The sequence below is a fragment of the Micropterus dolomieu genome, linkage group LG09, assembly GCF_021292245.1.
Source record: "Micropterus dolomieu isolate WLL.071019.BEF.003 ecotype Adirondacks linkage group LG09, ASM2129224v1, whole genome shotgun sequence".
NCBI lineage: Eukaryota > Metazoa > Chordata > Actinopteri > Centrarchiformes > Centrarchidae > Micropterus > Micropterus dolomieu.
In genome coordinates, this window is record NC_060158.1 from 14,396,641 (window position 1) to 14,423,363 (window position 26,723).

The window sequence follows — 26,723 nt, forward strand, 5'->3', positions numbered from 1 at the left end:
CTCCGCTACACCCGCAGTTTCATTTGCATGTGGTGTCAGAGTCAGTAGGCCTCCAGGAAATCAAAGACACACTAATACGCACACTCGCACCACTACACTCTCCGTCCTCATCTGCGTGGAGGTTAAGTGACAAATGAAGATCGATGACTGCTCTTATGGAAAAGAGAGGATTGAAATGAAAATATGTGGGAATTAAGCTCGCCAGCAGGGTGACAATGTAAAGGCATTCAGGGCTGCGGCCGTGAGGTAAAACTATCCCAGAGCTTAATGAGGTTCAGAGGAAGCAGGAAAACCTGGATTTTCACTCAAGCACAACAAAAGGAGCCTTGACAAAGAAGTAAAGAAAACAAGGTCTGTTATTTATTGTTTTTTTTTTTTTTTACAAGAATAAGACTCACTAGCATCCTCACTCTTAAATACATCCTGCGTGTATTTATTGTGTCTGATTTTCAGTGCGTCTGTTTCCCATTCACAAAGATATCTTGGCTTTGATTCAAAACAGCTGCACAACAAAAAGCCACAATGTACATTGGGGATGTATAATAATAACAGGAATAATAACAAGAATGAAATCATCCACATGAATGCCCTTGAGAGGTTTAGACCACCGGTTGCTGATTATTGTGGAGCATACACACTATGTTGGCAAAGTTTTCCTGCTGATTGAGGGAAATAGCCAGTTGGGTGAAAGGAGGCGAGGGGGAAATTACGGGCAGGGTTTCTAATATAAATTCTATTGATTGCTTTATACGTATACACTCGCTGAAAACCTTATTTAACATAGCAAATTCTTTATTTTCCACATGTTAAGAAACAGACATCCAGTTATTTGACTCAACGTTATGCAACCAAAACTATTGTTGGAATATCCTCCTAGTTTATATAGGCTCTGGCAAAGCAGCAAAGAATTGTGGGCAATCAGACACCCAAAGTGGGCCAACTGCATTTGCTTCTTCACACAAACATTGGACTGTCCGTTTCCTAAACATTCAAGCAGTTTAATAATCAGACATTGAAGCACAAAGGGAATTAGGTGTGAAGAAAGGAATGACAGATGTAGAAAAGAAAGAAGAAAAATGGCAAGTCATGATTTAAGGCCAGAAGATGGTCTAGGGTACACTTGGAGGTCAGTGTGTGCTCAGGGGAGTCCATATCTCGACTGTCTCCAGTCTAGAGTGTGTCTTCTGTGTATGTTTTGTTGTTGTCCCATATTTTATTCCATTTATATGCAGTCTCGTATGTCTGCAGCATCTGAGTATGTTAGCATAAATACACTTTAAGTTTTTATCTTTCAGTTCCAGTGTAATGTTACATCTGTGTATCTGTATGAATCGTGTGTGTCCATGCATGATTGGTGCACTGCCAGACAGACACCGTTATTGGAGAGACAGAGTTATCCAGCGTTGGCTGCTGTGATTGAATTTGTCCAAGCCTGAAAGACTCTACTCTGATTCAGATATTTTGTTTCTGTATTTTGCTCAGGTGATCTCATAAATTACTCAGCATCCTTATTTTTTTTTGTGCTATCCCTGATATTAGAAATTACCACTGAGGCGGCTACTCTTGCAGTAATCATGGTGGTGATGCTAGAGATAAGGCTGGAGGTACATGGCCACCAGAGCAGGCACAGTTTAGATCGTTCTCAGTACTTCTTCGTATTGAATCTCTTGCTCCCTCAAATTGCTGATACTTGAGTCAAGAGCTCAGTCAGTTAAGCTAAGACTGAAATACTGCCTTTGATCCACAAAGTAAACAGCGCTGAGTGCCCTGTACTACCCAGCCCTGAAGTTGTGTTGCTTCTGTTAACCAGCCTTGAACATCTGGGTTGAAGGAGGGTGGGTGAGGGGAGGAAGACAACAGAGGGAGAGAAAGAGGGGCTGTGAAGAAAAGGTATTAAAAGTGACAGATGAACAGGACTTGGGTAGACGTTCTCCTGCAGCTGTGACTGCTGCCATTGCTCTGACAGGTGTCAATTAAGAATTACTGCCGAGACCCTGTAGTCATTTTTTCCCTGCCCAGCTGTCTGTCTGTGTGCCTTTTTGAGAAATAACACTTTACCCTTGTCAGTGCTTTAGCGCTTAGCCGCGGTCGCCCCACAAAATGAGTGCATAGCGGGCACGCTAATCGATAACCAGTGTATTAGCAATTATTTTGCCAATTGATTTATGATGGGGCAGCGACTCCCACCGTGTTGTTATTAGCTGCTGATTATATGTGCCTGTGCTCTACTGCAGACACCCACACCAACACATTCACTTGCTTTTGCTTCTGCTAGATAAATACATTTTATCCTTTAGAGCTGCAGACACAAGAAGGGACAAAAATAAACACATATGTCCTTTTTGATTGTCAGTTTAGTCCTTGAACTTGTCTCAAGAGTTCCTCAGATAATGTATAACAGTTTCATATTACCATCGTTTCATTCTCTTTTGTGTTTTAAATGATACCAAGTATATTAAATACTTACACCACTATGTAGTATCTCAAAACTAAACTCTCTGGCTGGACAAAAGTATGTGTGTAATTCATATGTCTAGTATGAAATTATTTGAAACATGTTGCTTTTGTACGCCAGGCACCCTGTTCGCTTCCCATAATTCCAACAAAAGGAACCGGCCCGCAGTTTTTTAAAATTTTAGAAACCACCTTCTTGTCACCTTGTGGGTTAAAGATAACTTCATAGGCTGTTCAAGAAAAGAGAAGATGGATTGTTAAGCTAATCCGATCCATATTTGGCCCATGTTGACCTAATTAAGCGGATCAGGTATCGGCCAGATGTGACAGATCCACATTAAATACAGATTCTTCCTCAATGTCATTAAAATAATTTAAGTGTTTCTGCTATCAGTTACATTCATTAAGTCAAGGCAGCAATCCGCAGCAATTCTGTGGCCTCATGTTATTTTACATAAAATGATCCAAATGAATGCTACATATTTTAAATTTAAGGAAGTAAAGAAGCATGGTAGATACACTGAGTTTAGGTAGTGGAATTGGTATTAGGGAAGAAAAGGTTGTATTGGTGCATCCCTAGATTTAGTTTTTTCTAGCAATGTAAACTTTCCATTTACTCTTCAATTATTTCAGTAAAACAAATTAATTGAAAAATTATTATTGATTTCAAAAGGGAATGCTGACATGTAGGGTTGGGCTGATGGCGATGACTGAGAGACATGACGGTGAGCCAGCATCGTGATTGTAAATTTCCCCCCCCCAGAAAAAAACTCTCAAATTTTGACATTATACCACACACAAACATTCTTATTGTTTTTAAGTATGCTTTGCATCTGCCTCGGAAGTCTCTCTACCCACACTCTGACACACTCACACACACCTACACCTCAGGTGAACACCCCGACTTGCCCCGCCTCTGTCTGTCTCAGGCTCCATTTTCTCCATCAGCAGTATGTTTTATAAAGTCGCATAAAAGACTGATAAATCGTCTTTTTCCCGTATATTTCCACCAGCGATCCGTTATCACGGAGGCAGGTGAGCCACGCATCGGCTTATTAATGACGCAGCCTATCAAACAACGAAAGTTAATACCGAGTGAAGTCTGTGCCAGAACACATGCACATAAGACGACTCCTGCCCCCCCCCCCGTGCACCTGATGACATCGTCCATCCCAATGTTTCATTGTAGACATCGTCCGATGGACATTTTGTAGACATCGCCCAACCTTACTGACATGCTAACAATATCTACGACTAGCAGGAAGGCTTGAAACACTCAGAAACTATCTAGCGGAGACAAATAAGAGACATTCAAAGCACTAACTACTGCAGTATTTTTTGGCTGAATGTTGTATCTCAGCAGAAATTCCATTAAAGTTCCGAACAGGAAAATTAAAAGTAGAGTTGCATCAATTCTTCACACCAAACTATAAAGCAACCCATAAAAGGCTTGAGGCTTACAAATAGAATTAGTGCATTCTGTTTGTTTTGTTATGGTTGCAGAGGGCTGGATATGTACACATGATAACTGTACACTGTTGCTGTTTTGAATATAATCCCCCTGTAAACATCAGGAGAACATTAACATTAATTAAACATATGCAAACTAAGCAGCAGCTTGGGGTAAAAGTTTCTTTTTCCCTCCACGGCTCAAAAGAGAGCCTTGGTTGTGCTGTATGTAGAGCATGTTTTGCAAAAAACAGCAAAGGACCGGTACTGTAAATCATGAGAAGAAAGGTACTTGTTTTTATTACATGGAGACTGATAAAAGCTGGCCTCAGCATATCCAGCAATTGCTGCAAGTGGACGAAAGTCAGGGGGCGGAAATTTCTATCCCCAAGGGAGTGTTTATTTAACCGATAAGGTGGGTTGAGAAGCAATGAATATCATTTTTTTTGGACACTAGTTTACTGCAGATAAGCCATCTGGGAACGGATACAGTTAACAGATGACACTCTGTCCTTGAGAGCGGACGCTGGGGAAGGTCATGCTGCAGCCTGGTGTAGTGCCACTGCCATCTCTCTTTCCTCCCCCCCCCCCCCCCCCCCTCTCTCTCTCTCTCTCTCTCTCTCCATGTTTTTGGGATAACTGGCCTCCTCTCTCTCTCTCCCTGTAAGCCTTTTCTCATCTTCCTATCTGTCATCAATCTCTATCTTACTGACTCAATTCTCCTCAACCCTGCTCATATTTTCTTTCATCTTTCTCCCTGTCTCTCGCCCTCATCTATCGCTTTCTCACCGGATGCTCAAGAAGCAGTGAACTGGTTACAAGAACATGAACTCGACGTCTGAAAAGGAGAGCGTAATACCCTTTCAGGCCCACTGGCCATGTTCTCATATTTCAGGAACCTCTTTTTCTTTTCTTTTTTTTCAGTAGTCTGATTTCAGCGACATCCTGCAGTCACACTTCTGAGTTATAAAAATATCCGAAAGGTCACAGGGTAGTTAAGTTTTGTGTTGTCTTCTTTGAAGTCTAAACACATGACTGTCACAATTTTTCCAAGAGCCATTTCCATTCCCATTAAGCAGACAGTTATCCATAAAGCTTGTTGCACAGGAAAAGAATCAAAGCATATTTTATTGGTGTCTATTCAGTTTGGTTTGAGGCTTTCGTTAAAAAGAAACCCATTGACCACAATTCGCTCAGGGTTACACAAAGTAATCACTTAACAGTCGTCGGCTTGATGGGCAGTTGAAAGGGGATATAATGTCTCAGGATTCCAGTCAATTCAACAACACCACATGTCCCCCCCCCCCCTTAAAAAATATATTCCTCCCAAATCTTCCCTTAGCCGCCGTTCTGTCTCAGACAGTGACAATCACAGGGGGGTATAAGCTCAGCTCTGTCCCTCTAAGTCGTCTGTCTCAGAGAGAACAGTGGGAGTTCTCTTGTACACCCAAATGTCTCCTCGGTCAGTGCGTCTCTCTCATGTCACTCAGTCCCTCACACAACAAACCGACACTGTCTGTCTAACTCACTGTCCGCCTGAGCATCTGTTTCTGATCACCTGTGTCTCTTTCTGTCTGTCTGGCTCTGGTCTCTCTCATCCTGATGGTACGTGATAACAGGACTGCCACTACATCAAACCAACTACCTTGAAAACATTTTGACATTGAATAATGTTTGTGTGATACTCTGCATCAACATTGAACTCGGACGTAAAAACAAGAATGAATGATGTGATGTACATTTACTCAAGTACTGTAATTAAGTACAATTTTGAGGTAGTTAACTCGAGTATTTCCACTTTACTCCGCTACATTTATCTGACAGCTGGAGTTACACATTACATAAGTGTATTTCTCAAAATGTTGAACTATTCCTTTTAAGATTTTCATATTAAAAATACGATCAGCTCATGAAATACGAGCTGTTGTTGTAGACTGAACAACCGCTTATAAAGTAGTTCAGATGAGTGCCATCTCAACCAGCTACACCATTGAAATGCTGCTTACACATCAGTGATAATCGATAAAATAATCCATAATAATGTCTAGTAATATACCACTGTCATGATATGTACTTTACTTTTTGATACTTTGAGTACATTTATTTGTTTTGTACTTTTTTCCTTGTTGTTGATGATTATGACTTCCTCCTGCAAAATACTGTTCACAAAAGGTTTCTGGATCTTGTCTAACTGGTCCATTTATGTCAATTTATTAGTATTGTACTTTGTATCTTACCTAATACTTTGGGTGCCGTTTGCTGTTTCACCTTTGTGAAGGTCTGTGTAATATATGTGTCATCTTGCTGAATACTCAACAGTATATTTGGAATCTGTCTGGCCTTACATTCAAAGTCCAAGAATGGCCACATTCCCAGTGTGTATGACTCATTTCTAGGTGAGTGTGACATACTTTTTTTTTACTTGACTAATCGGTCAAGGTTTGTCACTTCATTCCTTTTTCTGCCTTGCCTCATAGTTGGAGCTTCGTTCTTTAACTTGGCTTAACAAATACTGCTATCAGATTTTAGCGACCAGATAATAAGCCTAGAGAAAGTCATGCCTTACACATTGAACTGGGAATGACTCTGTAACAATATTTACATCTAACTGGACAGCAACCCTCAGCTAAAAATATACATGGCATTTATCAAAAACATACTATGCTTTGATTTGTGTGCTACAGTTTGTTTTAGGGCTGCAATTTAATATTATTTGAATGACCAACGGTTATTTTCTTGAATATTCAATTATTCAGTTGGTCTATAAAAAGTTGGAAATAGTAAAAAAAAAAATGGCCATTAATATTTACAATTTGATGTCATCAAATTGCCTGTTTTGTCAGGACCCACCCAAATATATTCAGTTTTGGCATTTTTTCTTTTTAAAAGAAAGGTTTGATACATTTGCTTGATATGTTTTCTTACTGTATGGAACACATAAAAAGGGTCAGTTGCATTCACTGCCAACATCATTTATTAACTCAACAGAAGTATACAAACTGATGAGTTAAAGTTAAGTTTACATGTCATCTTGATTTCAATCATTCTTCTACCCAACATGAGAAAGAAATGTGTGCAGCTTTGAACTTGCCTGTTGTTGGGGCTGCCAGAGAAACTCTCATATCAACTTATCAGTGTGAGAAACAGGAGACACAGCCTCGGTGTTTGTGATTAGAGCCCACTGTGTGAGAGACCAGGACTCAGGATGTGCTTTGTATGCCTGGGGAGGTTTGGACTGACTCCTTGATGTATCTAGTTACTTTATTTCATAAGAAGAGCCAGACAATATCCATAACCTTAAGTTCCTTTTGTGCGGACAGGGCGAAGCTTTTGTCAGTAGAGAGAATGCGCATGTCAGGATTGTTCTATTAAAGTTGGTCAAAGTAAAGTTCAGGGCCCAGAATGGCTTGTGCTGATTAAAATCAAGTTCAGTCATTTACCTTGTGACACTCTCAGCTACAGTGACTTCACCACGCTATAACAGTAGCCAGCCAGAGAGAGGCCAGAATACTCTCAAAAGGACTTTTTGTGCATCAATGCTGAATTGTTCAAGATAAAATCACTTTGTATCTAAGAATTGCTTTTTTTTCTCTCACCTTTGTATTGCACTGATCTGCTATAATACAAAAAAAATATGTGAGTGACTAGACATTAATACGAGGTAATACAAGACCGCATTACTGCCGATCCAGGACATTTAACATCTAAAGCAGTTTTGGAAAAGAGGTTTTGGAAAAGAACTTTTGGAGCACCCATGGTTGTTGGCAAATCTATCATTCTATTTACAAAAAGACAAGATATGACATTGTGCTGTGAGGCTTAATTAAAAGTTGAGAATATCTAAAAGCTTGAAAATTGCTAAGCTAAAAGTTAACCACATTACTGGGCCATCTGAATAGAAGCTGGTTAACAAGACATTTTCATATATTTATAGGAAGCCATAAAACTATTTTAAAACTACAGTTGGACATTTTTAGTCTTGCAGTGGCAGACAGTGGAGCTACTGTGGACGCAGTGCTGATGGCACAATCCTGAACGGATGAAAATGTGCCCCCCTCCTCTTGATATTTGGGATCTATTATGTATGGAGGAGCTGAGTGTCTACATGACCGGGGCCAGAGAACTAGACAGGACTGAGTGAGGCACTATTGTTCGTGTGTGTGTGTGTGTGTGTGTGTGTGTGTGTGTGTGTGTGAGGAGGGGCATAAAGGGGTGAGAAAAAGAGAGTGACAGCAGACAAAAAAGAACCAGGGAAGGGTGGGGGGGGATGAGGAGGGAGTGGAAAAAGAGGAGGCAAAGCAACAGAGGAGTGAAAGAGAAATGACTTGAGGGGTTGAGGGATGGAGAGAGAGGTGGATAAAGCAAGAGAGAAAAAAGTATCAAGGCAATGGAGAAGAAAAAAAGAGAGAGGGAGAGAGACAGTGAAAGCAGTTGGATCGTGGAGGAGAGAGAAAGGGAGAGAGGGGAGGATGTCACCCATGGCTGCCACTCATCACTCACAGCTTAATGACGCTGTTTTTTTTCTCCCTTCTCCCGCTTCTTTTCTGTGGGAGAGGGGGGTGGGGAGTTCGGCTGGCGCCCAATCAAACAGGGTCAAGCAGAGTTCACCACCTCCAGGTGGGACTGTCCTACACCAGGGAAATGTTTGTGGAAGTGTGTGTGTGCGTGTGTAGCTGGAAGGACCAGAAATAGTTTAGCAAGGACGATTTTTAGAAATTCTTGCAAACAAATCTGGCGAGGCTTAGTGTTAGGATTACGGTAAAGTTCTAGCATGCTCACGTGGCGGACGGAAAAAGGCGGACAGGGGATGCAGGTTCTTTAATGTCTGACAGTTCTGTAAACATGTTTAAGGTTTTTGTTTTGCCTGCCTGTCAGGCTTTTAATTTCGGTTAAAGGTGCAAATGCCTTGCCCAAAGTTTGTGTTCATGTGTTTACATATGTGTATGTCACAAGCATGTGTGTTTGTGTGTGTGTGTGTGTGTTTGTGTGCGCGCTTGTTTGTTTTCAAGAAAACCACTCATGCTGTCTGTTGCTTCCTTCTGCGATTGGCCTGATTCCTGTTCCAGCATTGGAGTTGTGATTCAGTATGTGTGTGTGTGTGTGTGTGTGTGTGTGTGTGTGTGTGTGTGTGTGCACTCAGTTCCACTTGTCCTCTCACTCATTCCCGTTTCTGGGAAGCATCAACCGTTTAAAACTCAAACGGCAGGATTTTTTTCCCCCTCGCTTTCCTCCTCGCACCAAATTTGGGGAACAGCTGGGGCGGCCATGACGATGATTTGTCTCCCTCTGCCCGTCCGCCTGACAGGTTGAGAACATGCGCACACACAAACGTGCACACACTCACTCGGGGGAGACACAGACATTCACTAATAGCACATACACACATAATTAAACATGCGCTCAGTATCACAGACAAGACAGGCACAAACGCACATACACACACATAGACACATACCCCTTATAAGAGGCCACGTTCTCAGGGTGCTGCCAAAACACTCCGATTTCCTTTAGCCTGGGCGGCCATACATCAGCTCGGGGCCTCCCAGCCCGGATGGCAGGGGCTGACAGAATGACATGTGTCATTTATCAAACGAGGGGCGCCAGGCCTCAGGAAAAGAACAGACCGCCGCGTGACAAAGCCCCCCGAGAGCTCTCCTCCACTCGCAACGAGGGGAGTGTGTCATGGGATAGACACTGACAAATCTGCGGAGATAGAATACACATGGATGCACGCTGACACCAACACACAAGCAGAGGAAACACACACTCAGAGGCACAGACACAAACCAAGTGATAACACATATCCAAGCTGTATTGGGGCTTTAAGCTGTTTTTTTGCCTGTGTTTAAAGAAAGAAAAGTCCTGTAAAGCACTCAGCTGAAGCAAAAAAAAAAAAGAATTGCTGGATTTTTAACATGCTGGCACCAGACCCACAAACACACATACCCACACATACACCCACATACACCCACATATATGTTTCCCTCGCAGCCAGGGAAGACGCAGCCAAAGCTACTCCTGTTGCCAGCAGCAAGCCTGTCTGTGTGCCCGTCCTTCTTAATGAACGGTCACTGGCTGCCGAAAGGAACTCACTTAGTTGGCAACGCCGCTCCATCTCCTTCCTTTCATATCCATGCCACCGCATACTCACAATATCCCTCTTTTCTCCTTCATTATGTCTCCCTCCCTCTTCATTCCTATTCCTTTCCCCCTTCCCTCTCACCGCCGTGATCCCCTGCCACCCCCGTTTACTCTTTCCAAAGCCTGTTCATTTGTCTTCATAAGTCTAATTTATTTTCTCTGCCAGATGCAAGCTGACAGCCATCAGTCTCTCTCCCACACACACTGACGCACACACACCTGACCTCCCGACATGAAGACAAATACACTAACGCACATAGCTCTTTTCTCACTTTTTATTCATTTACTCTGTCTCTTTTACACACACACACAGCCTGTATTACCTCACACTGCTCTGTGGTCAGCTCTGTAGTCACATACCCTCTGTTTTACCCCTGTCGTCCACCCCCTCCCACCCCCAAAACCCGCCCATTAACATTACTGAAGATGGATGTGTCTTCATAGCGGAGATTGATTGCGGATATGGAGTTATGGTGCCATTTATGTGTGTGTGAGTGTGTGCGTGTTAGTGTTAGATGGAGGGCACTTTGGGAGGCGGCGTTTGGAGCTGAAATGTGAGGGAGGCAGGCTTTTCTCTCGTTTCCAGAACCTTCCAGCCGTTAGTTGTCTGTCCACAGTCTGATATTGTGCTCTGTTGAAGGATTGCTTCCTCTCTTCCTGCCTCTCTCTCTGACTGTGAAGCTGTTCATAGCCATTGTATGCTCACACACACACAAACACACACACACACACACACACACACACACACACACACACACACACATGCATGCATAGTCGCACACAGACGCAATTAGGCTGAGATGGCAACTGATACTAGTCCACTTTGAGAACCCAGTACATAATTTACTGACTTACTCCAGGGACCCTTTTCTAGCCCCTAATCCCTCCTCCCTCCTATCATTTCTTCTTTTGTCACTTTATTGCCATGGTCATCAGGAAAGGAGAAAAAAAGTCCACACACACACACTCCAAACTGCTGTGTGGTTAAGCTTATGCTTTTGTTATATTTTTTTGTTACGCCCCTATGCTTTTCATCACGCTTTAAATCCTAAACTAGAGTTGAAATGAAACAGTAGAACTTTGTTTAATGGCGCGCCAGACTTCAGCACTAACTCGTCACTTGAGGGGGCAGAATGCAAAAGAAAATGTGGCGATGCATAAAGGATAACGGTTTTGATGGTGCACAATTGCTGGAATTTCCCTGGTGACACATGCAGTTAAAAGCACTAAAATGTTTGGGGACGTTTGGATGTCCTGAGCAGCCTCCTGCCCTGAGGGTTTGCGCTTCTAATTAATTTCCCTGAAGTGACTTTATGTTTTTTAAAGTTATGATTTCTCTTTGTTTATGTTGGGAAATGGGATGTGAGTCAGGCCTCTGAGGTCCTGTTCTCACAAAGTCCTCTGCATTCTTGTGTTCAGGCTTGTGTTGCATATCTGGTGTGTTTGGTTTCTTTTTTAATGTCCTGCAAATAAGTAAATGATGGTAAAGAGAAGCTGATGACATGTTTGATCCAGAAAGATGAAAATGACTAGTGTGTGCCACCCCTCTGTCTTTAATCAGACTTTTTTTAAACTTTTGCAAAATCAGTGTATTTGTGTCAAGTTTGTGAATTTGCGGCATTGACGAATAGCAAGCCGACTTCACACTGCTAGGACTAGCTCTGCCTTGTTCCCGATTGGCTAGCTTGTAAGCGGTTATCTCACCAGCAACAGTAGATGACCAACTAACCCTGCCAGATTCAGCTAGTCACCAGGCTCACAAGAACCAAATAGTTTGCAAAGACGCATGGATGAATTTCACTGTGCCGTTTTCTGGTGTGAGTGAGTGTTTAAGGTGCTTCCTTCCCACAGAGAGTAAAGGATCAGATTCGTGGAACTGTGTGTGTGGTTGTGTGTGCCTCCGTGTGTGTGTATTTTTTTTTTCTCTCCCTCTGTCTCTCTTTTCCTTCTGAATGTTTTGTTCCTCAGCAGTGTACAAAGTGGATGGCCTCTGTGAATTGAGGGGAGGTCTGACAGCGTGGAGAAGGTTGATTGATGGCTTATTGTGCAACCAGACTCAACTAGACTGAACTGGTTAGGTTGTGACCCTGTTTTATGCTACATTCACATGGATTGAGGCGGACAGTAGATGGCGAACCGGATATCATTTTAGTGGATGAGAGCAGGAGGGTAAAATTAGGTAAGGCCGGAAGAGATTACCGGCAGTGGTAACTGTAGATTTGCTGTCCAAAGTTAAAACATTTTAACTTTTTGCCGTCCTTTACGATGAAATGATGAAAACACAGGCGATCTGGACAAGGAGAAGCTAATAATTTTGATGCCACAACAAGCGGGATTATATGAGCAGAGTTTGATCAGAATTTGAAATTAATTCACATTTAATTAAAAAGAGAAAAGCTGACATATGGCAGGCAGTCAGCACAGAACTGGGTGGAATACCAGCTAGGTAATATGGAACGTGTGTTATGCTATATTAGCTCAGCCAGCTATCTGGCTATTAACTTTGTGTAGCTGATATCACCATAGCAACATATCATCATGCCTGTTTCATTTTGCTGTCCTGTCATCCCGTCTGACTGTTTGTTTGTTTTCCCGTGCCGTCCAGAAGGTGTTGTCTTTCTGCCGTCTACCGTCTGCCTGAATCCATGTGAATGCAGCATTAGCCCTGCGCCCTCTCATTTTCTTCTTTTTTTTACTCTCCCCTTTCTCTCTCCCTCTCCCAGTATCTCACCGCACAACTCTGTCACTTTTGCAGACGCTCACTCAGACAGACAGTGCATAAAGATACATGTATGTTCAGACTGTATACACACTTCCTCTTTGTTCTTTTTCTTCTCCTACCCCCTTCGTCTTATTTGCTGCACTAAACTCATCATTGTTGCCGTCATTCATTCTCTGCTGTTTCCTTTCTTCCTTCCTCAGCCCACTTTGTTTTCTTTGTTACTGCTCCTTCAGGACAGATTTTGTCCCATGAGTCAGTTCATCAGGTTTCATTTTACAGCCCCTATTCATTCAACACTGGCTACTCTGAAGAAACGCCCCAAAAAACAACCCAAATAGACAAATTCAATGCCACTTTTGATTTTGCTGAATTTAGGGGTCACAAACCAGTTCTTGCCAGCCGGAAAATCTACTGACGACTACAATTTAACAAATTCATGAGAGACAAAGTTAGCCCAAACACCAGGCACACTAGTATAATCTGTGGTTAAACAGCTTGTTTTTTTCCCTACAGTGATTTTCTGCTTCTATTCTCCACACAACCATAGTGATTTATGGTAATTATCCATCTTTGGGGTCATCCATCAACTGGTTGTTGCTAGGCGATGGGAGCAGCTGTTGTTTAGTCGGAGGAAGCTCCACTGTAAGGGGCAAAGCAGGTGAATTCAAAAGACGGCATCTTTGAAGAAAGGGTGTTATTTTGTTAGCTTGTTAGTTTTGAGATCCATTCTTTCTTGATTTAAAAAGAACCCCTTTCTGCCAAGTAACGGCCACCCTTGATTGATCCAAAATAGAACAACTTAAATAACTTCCATTTTAAATAAAGATGTGTAGGCCTACAGTCCAGCCAACGTTTAAAACTATAATAGAAGGTAGGACTAACTTTCAACTCGAAAAGGTTACTGCAGCAAATCCATGACAAAAATCATATGAATGGTAAAGAAAGTGACAATATTGGCTTCAAAAGAATCTGTTTGACAAATGACATCCGTCTGAGGCAGCCTACATTGAATCGGTGCTTGGCATTGGTTGAGTAAATCTCACTCATCATCTTTAATTAGCATTAGAAATGCTTTATCTGTACTTTGCCTGAAAATAAACCAGATGGTTTAAAATGTCTGTGCAGCACCAGCGCAATGTTCGAATGTTGGGTGTGCGGGGTTTGGCTGTAGAGTCCAGGAGAAAGGGCTGGAATCTGCTGTGCCGATGATCTAATAATGGCTGTTGTTTCATCTCAGAACAAGCAGGCAGTGACAGTTCAGGGAAAAGGTGATTTATAGACCACAGTCACTGTCATGGCGTGTCAAAACTGGCTCACGGGAGATCTGAACGAACAGGCAGAAAACAAAAGAAAGAGAGAGAAAAAAAGAAGAGGAGAAACTTGCAAAGCAAATTCAAGAAAGACCTTGAAATTCTTTTCTGTAGAAAAAAACACATAGCTGCTGCTCTCAAGATTTGTTTCTTTCTTTCATTACTGATTTATTCTGCTAGCAACTATCATTTGCCCTCCCTGATTCGCACATACTGTACTCGTAGTGGCCTAATGAAGCTGAGCCAGAGGTAAAATGTACTGTCTGTGTGACCCATTTAAAAAGGCTATTAACATAATATGAGTTCAAGTAATTGCAAATTACTTGGAACATATGTGAAAGCCCTCAGGACTGTCAAAAAGTTTAGGAAAAGGTCATTTATCTTAATTTATCATTTCTAAAGAATCCAAAGCAATGACACAAACTCTTTGCAGTAACAAAAGAGGAAGAAAAAAAAGTAAAATAAAAACGTTGTCTGCTAATGTAGCTACCAGCATGAAGAGCAGACTGTACTGGCCGTTTTGTTTTCCCCAACTGGAAGAGTCGTGGAAGCTGAGAAGGTGGATTTGTACAACACACGAGCTATTAGAAGCCCTGGAGCTATTGCGCCATATGGTCGACTATTCCATGTGGGTTAGGAGCAGGTGGGGCTGGGCTGGGGGGGGCTGTTAGGTAGGCTTTTACATGTCTGGTCAAGCAAGCTGCAGGTTAAATTATTACTAGCCCACTGTATCCGTGGTACACTTGTGGAACTTTGTACACTTGTGGAACTTTGTATTTTGTTGTGAGGTGGTGGTGATATAAAACACGAACTCTGAAGAGTTTACCATTTCTCAAACTAGCTTAATTTTTTTGTACTTTGGACAAAGTAGGTCTCAAGTTATTTCTCTTTTTGCAGAATTATATGAAAAGCTCTACTAGTTTGGTAGTTATCTTGAGGCTGAGAAGGGACTGTTGGTCTGTGCCAGTTTGCCTCAGTGTGCGCCGTCCACAGAGTAGTCCAGAGAGAGTGTCAGGTCGTATGAAACCACAGCCACGGCTATCCCAGAGAGAGAAAAAAAGACCAAGAATGAAGAGGACGGGGGAGAGCGGAGAGAGACAGAGATTGCCTGACATACTAAGCATTACCATAATTGGCTTTTCTACATGATAGGACAGAGGAAATAATAATGTCATTTTATTTACAGCCTTCTCTCTGCTGAAACACACACACACTCATGCACGCCGTACAGGTCAATGACACACACTGATCAGGCCTGTCCAAAGCCATCAGAGGTGAGTGGCAGGGAATGGAGGGGCCGGTGACAAAGCGAAACGGGAGAGAGAAATAAGACTGCCACGCCAGAGCTCCCATTTTGAAGGGCCGCTAAACGGTGTGAGGGAGCCTCGGCAGCCGCCCCGCTCCGAATGCAGAGCTCGGCCACGCAGGGTAAATCAGGCAGGTGAAAGCTGGCGAAATTGGACATTAGCACTGCAAATAAGAGCCAGGATTGCCCTCTTCTCCGAGACAACAAGAAAAAATGAAGAAGGTTTAGAGAGGAAAGTGTGTGTGTGTGTGTGTGTGGGGGGGGGTTGTTTTGATTTTTCCATGTCATACTTGACACGAAGTGTTGCTGGATTTGACATTATAATATAAATATACTGTAATATTTTGTAGTCAAACACAAACTTAACTTAACAAAATCAGAAGTCTCAAGTCTCAAAGTCAATTTTTTCCCCACTGTTTTGCACGCTGAGGCACAGTTGTAATGGGTCAGCTGTTGTTTGAATATTTAGACATCAGTGCTGATAAAATACCTCAATTTTGTTACCAATACCAAAACAATACTTTTCTTAATGCCTTTCTTTGAGGAATATAAACTTTTTTTTTTACGAAAAATTATGTATTTGCATGTGTAGACCTCACAAAGCTTCCTGCCTTGGGGGAGGGATGTAGTTTGGGGGAGAGGTGTGTATGTGTGAGAGAGTGTGTGAGAGAGAGAGAGACTGGGGGGGGGGGGTATCCTACTGTGGTGTCACCTGTCTGTAGCAGGAAATCCTGGACTCTGGGCACAACAATAGTGACAGGCTCCTCTCCAGACGCAGATGGCTTTGCTCCCCCCCCCCCTTCCCCAAGCCACATTGCATCCCTGCATGCACCTGACACACGGTGACACTTGACACATACACACACAAGTGATCAGCCACACCTATCTTACACACACACCTACAAACACGCACACATGGCAGAAATTTCACTGCGTTCTCTTTCCTTCTTAGTTTGTTGGATGCTGTTTAACTTGTTTCCCTGTCATGTTTTTTCTGTGATGCGCACACACACACACACACACACACACACACACACACACACACACACACACACACAAAAGCGTGCATACACACGCGGACACACACACACCTCTTGTTCGCTGGCCTAAACACATCTTTTCTCCTGTCTTTTCAAAACTTCCCCTCTTTTCCCTATCCTCCCTGACAGCACAAAGTGGGCTTACGTTTTTGACTGACAACCACAACAGACACCTCTCTCCCCACTGCTCCCCTCCATCCCCGTTTTAATCCCCTCCCTATCCCTTTCTCCCTCCCTCTCCTCTTCCTCTTTTGTTCTGAGTGACGCTCGAAAGCTGCCGTGTCAGCATCTTTTCCATCTCTGATTGCCTTATTAGCCGGCGGTGGCACCCGCAGCTTTTCTGACACAGATGGTGAAGGAGGAGGCTCGAGCGGTGGGTGGGTGGGGGGGGTGGGGTGGCTGACTTGTGTTTGTTGTTGTTACTTTCCCCTCCTACCTCTTCTCGGGCTTGTTTGCGTGGACACTGACACCTCGGGCTGACACTGACACACTCCTGACACTGATGCCTGTCAAGGCAACATACGGAGGATGGCAGGGAAAGACTAGAATTTAGTGTCAGGGTGCTTTCTGTGTGAATGTGTGTGTGTTTGTACTGCTGTCAGGTTTCTCTCACTTTGTCAGCTAAGCTGCTTTGTCTTTAACTACTCTTACCACATTGACTTTGAATAGGTTCGGTTTTGCATTTATCTAAATACAGTGGGCTGCATCTTGATAGAGAGGACGAGACAGGTTGAAAGAAAGCTGTGCAGCTGCGTTGGCAAAAGGTGATTTCACTATAGCCTGTGTATAATTAATGCCGTACAGTTAAAAGCACAACTAGCACAGGAATTGTTTAATTAAGAAGAGGGAGGTTGTACATTCTCTCTCACACACACTTTGACACACATACAAGGCAGAGAGTTGCAGCTGTTGGACCTCCAGCTTTTCCCAGGCAGCAGTAACTGGCACCTCACAAACATCAGGTATTATGTCCATTCCGATTATGGGATAGAGAGCTACATGCTGTTTGAAGCTGACAGCACATCTGCTTCCTCACTGGAGACTGATTCTGGCACCTCAGACAAGCATCTTACGAGGAATGGATTGGGGGAGCTGCCTTAGCACATTTAACCCTCTACTTTTCCCTCTCATTGCCTCTCTGTAATATTTCTCTCTTAATCTGCTTCCAGGATCATGTGTAAACCTTTTCATCTTTCTACTATTGTCAGGAATTATGCTTTTAAACTTTATACTTTACATTATCTCTGTCATGTGGAGATTAAAAGGAATTGTAATGCAGATTTTTTTAGTTTCTCAAACAAATGATTTGTGAAAATTGTAGAGAGTTACAGGGAATGGGCATCCATTTTCCGTTGATACTATAAATCTCTCTCTGTTCTTTTAAAATGGCACACTTGAAGCTGGGAGTACTCAGGGAGCATAGGCAGTAACAACACAGCTTGTCATGTCCACTGGCCGTTTCCTAGCATCACGCTGTGAGGACTTCCACAGCCGATGCCAAGTTGACTCCAGCCAACCATGGCTTGGCAAGGCTGATGGAGCTGGCATTTTCCTCCACTATCTCTTACTTGTGAATCCATAGTATGTGTGGCATGTTGGACGAGTAGAGCAAATCAAAGTCAGGAACAGATCTGTGGACACTATACAGCAGCAAAATAGACAATGAAATAATCTGCATAGACTATATGGCTGTAAGCTACTCTGGCATTTTAATTTGCTGATAAGGAAAGTGTTTTATATTTATATATACTGAAATGATGCGCATATGCAGTAAATTCATTTTATTAATTCATTGTTATCATTCAGTATGTGTTGAGGAAACATCAAAGTTAGTCTTTAATAGATTAATCAATGGGGCAATTTTTGCAAAAAGTAATTGTTATATTTTTCAATTGTGAGGAGACAAAATGTCTTTCTATTGTGAAGTAATAGATCTCACAACATGAATAATACATATTATCTACTCTGTGAATTTGTTCTCTATAATTTGAGATTTTGCTTGTTTTTTAACATTTTTTAACTAAGCAGAAACATTTCTCGAGCTCATCTCCGCTCTCTGCCCCTGCTAAGCTGTAGTGTTCAATAGCTTCATTAGGCAGTGCAGTGAAGAGGACTATCTGTCATTGTCAAGATATGGATGTTTGCCACTTTGTTATTGCAAACCTGTGTCCTCTGCTGGGACTATTGACAAAAATCTATTTAGGTATATTGTATACACCACCTTCACATAGTAAGGGTGGTATATGCATAGGTGGTGTCATTCTGTTGCATCAAAATATGTATAAAATTTGTCTAATATCACTTTCCCCCTCTTTTTTGTTTTCCAGCTTATGGGCCTGAGGACGAATTGAAAGTGGATAAGATTGATGAAGAGGAACATTTGCAAGATGACGGCCTTTCCTTGGATGGTCAAGATGCAGACTATCTTTTCAATGATGACGAGGATGCAAGAGATCATTATAGCTGCCAAAACTCTCCCCTCAGCAATGGCACTAACCCAGACGCTGGGTACGCCTCTCCACTCAGCACCACCAGTGATCAACTGGTGGACCTTAAGACCACGTCCTCTTTCAATGGTCAGGACAAGGTAAAGGAGAAACTAGGGGAGAACACAGAGCCCATCAATGGTCTCTCACTACAGGACAGTCTATCACAAATGAAAGCAGTCTATGCAAACCTGATCTCTGATGCCTCCTGGTCCAGCATTGCTCTGGACATGCTTAAAAGTAAACAAGGGAACAATTATGCAGTTAGCAACGGCAATGGGAGCAATCACAAAGGGAGCAATGGGTTCTTGAACAGTCACAGCCCCAGCAACATCCATTTGAAGAGCAGATGTAGCACTAGCAACGCCTCAGCCACTACTAATATTACCACCAGCAGTGCTAGCACCAGAACAGTGTCAAGCAACAGTGGCACTAGTGTAAGCTCTGGTAGCACAGGAGGATTAGCGTATGACTGGCACCAGGCAGCGTTAGCCAAAACCCTACAGCATACCCCATATCAACTCCTTCCTGAACCGAGCCTTTTCAGCACCGTGCAGCTTTACAGGCAAAATAGTAAGCTCTATGGCCCTGTGTTTACGGGTGCTAGTAAGTTCAGGTGCAAGGACTGTAGTGCAGCCTATGACACTTTGGTTGGCCTGACGGTGCATATGAATGAAACGGGCCACTACCGTGATGACAATAAGGACACCGAGGATGATCGAAGCAAGAAGTGGTCCAAGCCACGTAAGCGTTCTCTGATGGAGATGGAGGGCAAAGAAGATGCCCAGAAAGTTCTTAAATGCATGTACTGTGGCCACTCTTTCGAATCCTTGCAAGATCTCAGTGTTCACATGATCAAAACAAAACACTATCAGAAAGTGCCTCTAAAAGAACCAATGCCAGCCCTCACCTCAAAGCTGGTACCCCCAACCAAAAAAAGAGCATTTCAAGACTTGATGTCCCCAAGCTCACCGGAGTCTGTTTCATCTGGTGTACTCCTGGGGGAGTCTCCCAAAGACCAAAAAGTGGCCAATCCTTATGTCACTCCAAACAATCGATATGGTTACCAAAACGGTGCCAGTTATACTTGGCAGTTTGAGGCACGCAAGGCACAAATTCTCAAATGCATGGAATGTGGCAGTTCACATGACACCTTGCAACAACTGACAGCCCATATGATGGTCACAGGGCACTTTCTCAAAGTAACCAATTCAGCCTCAAAAAAGGGCAAGCAGTTAGTCTTTGATCCAGTCATTGAGGAGAAAATTCAGTCAATTCCTCTGCCACCGACTAGTACACGACTTCCTGCACCCAATGGGAAGTCACAGCCTGACTCCCCGTTGCAGCCCACTAGCCCTGAGGAGGAAAATGGAGAAAAGAAAGATGAAGATGCAGAGGAAGAGAAAATGGAAGGTAAGGAACCAGAGAAAAAAATAAAAGAGGAAAAAGAAGATACCCCTGAAAAAGCCGATCAATTTGGAAAGGTCAGATCTTACCAATATCTGAGAGAAGAAGACTTGGAAGAGGCACCTAAAGGTGGCTTGGACATCCTAAAGTCTTTAGAGAATACTGTTTCAAGTGCAATCAGCAAGGCCCAAACAGGTACACCAACTTGGGGTGGATACCCCAGCATTCATGCGGCCTATCAGCTCCAAGGATCCTTGAAGTCTACCTTGCCTTCATCTGCACAGGTTCAACCTTTCTTCAGCAGCAACAGTTTGAAGGTACTGTCCTCTGATTTAGGCACTCTAATCCATTCACCAAATAGCCCCTCTCCACCTCCAAGTCATAAGAGCAATGTGCTGGCCATGGAGGAGCTAGTTGAGAAAGTGACAGGGAAAACATCAGTAAAGAATGAAAAAGAGGAAAAACCTGTTGAGAATAGGTGCAGATCTGCAAAGTCTCCATTGCCCAATCCTAAGGATAAACACGCTTCACCCAATCCAGACCTCTCAAAGGCAGTGAAAAATACTGCAGCAGAGGACCAGACTGAGTTAAGAGGCAAAGGAGAGCAGACAGACAGTAAAGTAGAGACACAGATAAAGAGTGAAGTTGATTCTCCAAAAAGGCCTGCAAGCAATGGCTGCAATAACCTGAGCATCATCACAGATCACTCGCCTGAACAACCACTTGTCAACCCTCTCAGTGCTTTGCAGTCTATCATGAACAACCACTTGGGGAAAGCTGCAAAAGTGGCCAGCCCCTTCATAGATCCCTTTGCAATGCTTTATAAGATCAACTCTGCTCCGATTAAGTCAGCAGAGGCTGTGAGTCAGTACCACGATGATGATGAGCAGCCCATGGACTTGACAAAATCCAAAAACACCAATGGAAAAACACCTAAGGGTACTTCTACATCTAACAACAATGGCAGCATAAACAGCAGCAAACCAGTTTTCAAAAACTTCTCAGAGTCTTCATCTCCGCCTCTACGGGAGAATGCTTTGATGGATATTTCAGACATGGTAAAAAATCTGACGGGCCATTTGACACCAAAGTCTACGACCCCTTCCTCCATCTCTGAAAAATCTGACATTGATGGCTGTACTTTTGAGGACAGCCTGGAGGAGCTGTCTCCCATTCAAAGACGGAAAGGTCGACAGTCAAACTGGAATCCCCAGCACCTCCTGATTCTGCAGGCCCAGTTTGCATCTAGTCTTAGGGAGACTCCTGAGGGAAAGATTGTGATTAGTGACTTGGGACCCCAGGAACGGGTCCACATCTGTAAATTCACTGGTCTCTCCATGACTACTATCTCACATTGGCTGGCCAATGTAAAATACCAGTTAAAGCGGACAGGGAGCACAAAGTTCCTAAAAAATATTGACTCTGGCCAACCTCTGTTTTTGTGCAGTGACTGTGCTTCCCAGTTCAGGACTCCCTCCTCCTACATTCACCATTTGGAGTCCCACCTTGGTTTTACCCTGAAGGACCTCTCAAAGCTTTCCATAGATTTAATACAGCAGCAAGCAGTCAGCAGAATAGAGGACAAGACTTTTAGTTCCTCTGGTCTTACAGAAGAAGACAGTGGCTCAATATATCAGTGCAAACTGTGCAATCGGACATTTGTGAGCAAACATGCAATCAAATTGCACCTTTGCAAAACACATGGAAAGTCACCAGAGGACCATCTTATCTTTGTGAAAGAGTTGGAAAAGTTTGACAAACAATGAAGATAAAGCTGATAGCAGATTAATGTTGCACTATAACTCTCAGCTACAATCTGTCATAACAGATAGTGCCACAACTGTATTGAGCATTGTTACGACACATATTGTAATGAAGACATGGTAGCTTTAATACCACATACTGTAATTATTCAGTTATCCACAAATAGCAGGGCCTTGTATTGCAGAGGCTATGTTGTAATTTTGAATTTTTGGTGACATAAACATACCAAATTGGTGCAGCAGCCATGGCATTATGTAGTCACTGACTGGTTGTTGCTTTCCTAATGCACTGCATCTTATCTGAGCCTTTGGAAATCTCTATCTGTTGTTTAAAAACTGGACCATGCTCTTATTTTGATCACTGTTTTTGAATGATTTTTTCAAGATAAATATATTTCAACACAACTTGCATATTATTTATGAGCCAGTTTGTGCATGTTTTTATGTGAAACAGTGAGCATATTATGTCTAATGAAATTTCAACCATGATGACAAAAAGGATATCCCTGTTTTTAACAAATTTCGGATATAGATGTTTATATGAAGGATAAATGGTAAAAGTAGCCATGTGAAAGATGATCTAAAATGTTAAGATGATTTCAGCACTTTAAGGAAGTGTAAATTGATGAACAAATGAATGGGTAATGATGACAAAACCCTTTTGATTTTAATTCCCTTGATCGGCAATTTGGGCGGCTAACTATGATATCGTTTTGTATTTGCCATTCATTCACCGAAATTTTTACAAAATGTTTAGAATATAATTTCCTGGTTGTTTCAACATGTACAGTATTTGCATTAGTAGGCTATCAATTTTATTATTGTGAAGCTACAGTTGTAAAATTAATGAAGTTTAAAACTTATTGTATGAATAATCAGCAAGGATGTATACATGTATGTCAGCATATCTTGCTCTTTACAGTTCAACATTATTTGTACTGTGTGCATTTTTATAATGTTATTTTCTAGACACCTATGGGGGGAAATGTTTAAAACTACAGAATATTATCTGACCACATTGTCCTTTTTCAGTGAAAAGTAGGTCCTTCAATGTGGTTTACATAAAATGACAGAATTTTACTGGCATGATACTGTACATAACATTAAAAAATGAATTCTCACCCAATGATAGATTTCCAGGTTTTATCATGAACCCAATTATTCAGAATGACATTCTTTTATCCTCAGTTGTAAAATAAACATGTCCTGGATTAAACTGATGTTGTTTGAGTGATTCGGGGAGAGCGTGAAATCCAGTCCGATGCAATAACTGAATACTGCGAACTATTGTCAATATGTTTCAATAATCTTTGTTCTGTTTTCTTTCTTTAAAATGTTTATAAAGGTTTTATGAACATTTTTTTGTATAATATGGATGAATGGATTATCTTCTGGAGCTTCTTAGATTCTTTCAACTGACTAAGCTCTGATTTGAGTGCCAGCTGCTGGGACTGAATCCCAGTTACCCCACTTCAAGGGAGAAGTAAGTGATTGTAATCCGATACCCTTTTTGTTAAATTCAGCGAATACATCAGTGTTTGCTAGCTCTCTGTTTTGTGTGTGCTGTGAAAAAAAAATCAGGTTTTCCTGCACAGCCCTGGCTCTTTAAACAGATAAGAAAGAAAGTGGTGTGGACCTTACCACGCAACATTGTTACAGCCAATCAGCATCAGATGGCATTAATGCTCATGCACAGGGGCAGTGGGAGAGAGAGTTCTATACACCGGCATATTCGAATGTGCTCAGCTAAAGGCAAGATGGCAAGCGGCCAAAGAGTAAAATGTCTGAAGAGTATAAACAGAGAAGAAAGTTAAGCAAAGGCGTTTCAATGCTGGAGAAACCTCAGAGATTTGGGGGGGGGGCTTCTGGGGGAGCACTGAAGGGAGGGGCGTATTTGTTTGGCAATCCTGCATGTAGAGATCTTATTCTTGATTGCACTGAAATGTCCATCCAAACACCTACTGTACTGTCAGAATCATAAATACCATCCAGCGTGGCGTTTAATCACCACAGTTGTGGTGCTCTCTCTTTAAGGAGACAAACAGCTGGTCTGACTTTTTCTAGAGGTTTGTATAAATTAACATCTTGTCCTTCCTGGGGGATTGGGGGCTCAGAGGGGGTCGGGTTTGAACAGAGCACATTTGGGGAGAAACGCTAGGTTCAAATCCGGCATTTACCCCCTCACATTTTTCAGGCAGGATTAATTATAATGCACCAACAGAGCCACCTTCTTGGCTGGCTTTAATGGGAAAAACACAATGACAGCCCCGTCAAATCCCCTTAAATTATTTGTCATTGAAGGGGGCTTGGAAACACTGGACCATTTCCAGGTCCCGCTGAGGGAGCAGTAGCTTTCCCACTGTGAGCCCCAGCTCTTCTTTATCTTAGAAACTTCCATTAGAACTCAATTGTGTTTGAAACAGTGTCCCCTGCAACAGGTTTCAAAGTTCCTCAGGTGCCCGACAGAGCTTTAGTTCATTGGTTGAGGATGATAGCAGCTCCTTGCAGACTGGACTCCTTCATTGATTTGTATGGGAAAGCAGGAGGCAGAACAGGGGAAGCAAACTGCAGGTTTTGAGACATTTGATGTGCCACTGATTTAAAGCTGAGGAGGGATGTGAGCCAGCTCAGAGCCCGAAAGAATGATACATGTCCTTAGACAGATGCAATTAACAACATTACCTAACTAGTAGAAACCTTATCCATGAATATGGACAATTTAAACTCTTTACCAAAATTGGAGATAAATCAATTTATTTCAGTGCTATAGATTTTAACATAATGTAAAATTATCTTCCGGTTAAATTTCCAACTAATTTTTAAGACCAACAACTTTATAGTATGGACAGATTATGCTGGATAATAAGAAAAATAAGTTGCAGTTTTAAAGGAGGTTATTTGCTACACTATTTCTCGTCAACACGCACTGGAGTCCTGTTGTCACAATGAGGTTGCCACATAGCCCCCCATGAAACCACAACTTTACACCTCCAGGTTTTTGTACTGATAAACCTGACAAGATACTAAGTGTTAATTAGTGAGCTTTAGAGGTGCTGGTAGGTGGATAACCTTTGGGCACAGCTAGGCCCACTTTTCCAGTCTTTATGCTAAGCTAAGCTAACCGGCAGCTTGTTGTAGCTTCATACAAGAGAATGGTATTGATTTTCTCATCTAACTCTCATAAAGAATGCTAATAAGTGTATTTCCCCAAATGTCTAGTTTTTTTTTGGTCCAATCTCTTTGGTAGCAGGTTTCCATCTATTATTATTATGTTGATTCCATCCAGTTACAGTTATGTACCAGCAGCTGCTACAAGAAGAAAGCCAACTTTGCAAAGTTTACACTTGCTGCAGTAATGAAAAAGGAACATGTTTTCGTGTTCACTTTTATATTTGTGGGAAAAGGTCTAATGGTCCAACTGGCTAGCATGATTTACCCCTGCTGAGTGAAATCTTCTAATGCAGCCCCCGGTAGCTTGTGAGCACAATTATTATCATCTTTTGCGTATCTCTTTTACTACATGGCACCTTGTTAGTATGACATGTTTTCATATACAATTCAATTCCATCTAATCCATCCATCGCTTATCCTGTGTACAGGGTCGCGGGGGGCTGGAGCCAATCCCAGCTGACATTGGGCGCAAGGCGGGGTACGCCCTGGACAGGTCGCCAGTCCATCGCAGGGCATCACACACAGACAAACAACCACTCACGCTTACACTCAAGGACAATTTAGGGTCACCAATCAACCTAGTCCGCATGTCTTTGGATGGTGGGAGGCACGCAGACACGGGGAGAACATGCAAACTCCACACAGAAAGGCCGGGGAAACCAGGGTTTGAACTCACGACCTTCTTGCTGTGCGGCGACAGTGCTAACCACTGCACCACCGTGCTGCCTAATTTGCACCCCATGATGAGTAAATGTGTATAAGCAATTTCAAATAGAGACATAATCCCTTTTAGGGGAAAAAAGTGAATAAAATGTCATAAAAAAACAGGATTTGACTTTATGGTTTAACATAGAGCTAAGCTTTACAGTTCAGCCAGTCAGACACCTGATAAAAGAGGCCATGGTATGTCTCTACTGAAGGTATTTAAGTCGACACCCCACGCAGCTCTTGAACACTAGCCTGAGGCATTTTTCCCAAGAAACAATAGAGTTCCAGTGCCTCGCAGCGCGCTCTGTGTGGCAGGGAAACACGAGAAGCAGCAGTGAGATATACAGAGGAGTGTCACATACAATAGAAGTCACATATAGCATGATAGATGGCAACATGCAAGAGTATAATGTACAGAAGGTTAACTAATGTCCGCAATAAGGACGACTGATTCAACAGAAACACATAATAAACAGACAATTTGGAAGGATCTTCAACTTCTCTTTCATTAATAATTGTCTAAAATGCCTTTTAATTTTAGTAATCAGTCTAGTTCAAAATAGCAAATATAGGACATCTCCAAACCTGACCATTGGGGCTTGTCTGACACCTGTCTTTTGCCTATGATGAGGCAAAAGAAATGTTTTGTGAAGTCTGACTACATACAAGAGCATTACATACAGGAGCAACACCAAGATGTCCCATTTAGGATCATTTAGTCATTACATGTATTATGACGTGAATGTGCAGCCACAGACGTGTGGCT

The 26,723-nt window shown here is 42.4% G+C and overlaps 1 protein-coding gene across 2 annotated transcripts in view; it reads left to right on the forward strand.

Annotated features, from left to right (window-relative positions):
- The window catches only part of tshz1 (teashirt zinc finger homeobox 1), a 30,759-nt gene extending 7,465 nt beyond the window's left edge, over nucleotides 1–23,294 (forward strand). For both annotated transcript variants that reach the window (XM_046059327.1, XM_046059326.1), the window contains exon 3: nucleotides 18,750–23,294. In XM_046059327.1, the coding sequence (XP_045915283.1) occupies nucleotides 18,750–22,081 (3,332 nt within the window). In that variant the 3' untranslated portion in view covers nucleotides 22,082–23,294. The remainder of the gene's footprint in view (nucleotides 1–18,749) is intronic.
- The last annotated feature ends 3,429 nt before the right edge of the window (nucleotides 23,295–26,723 follow it).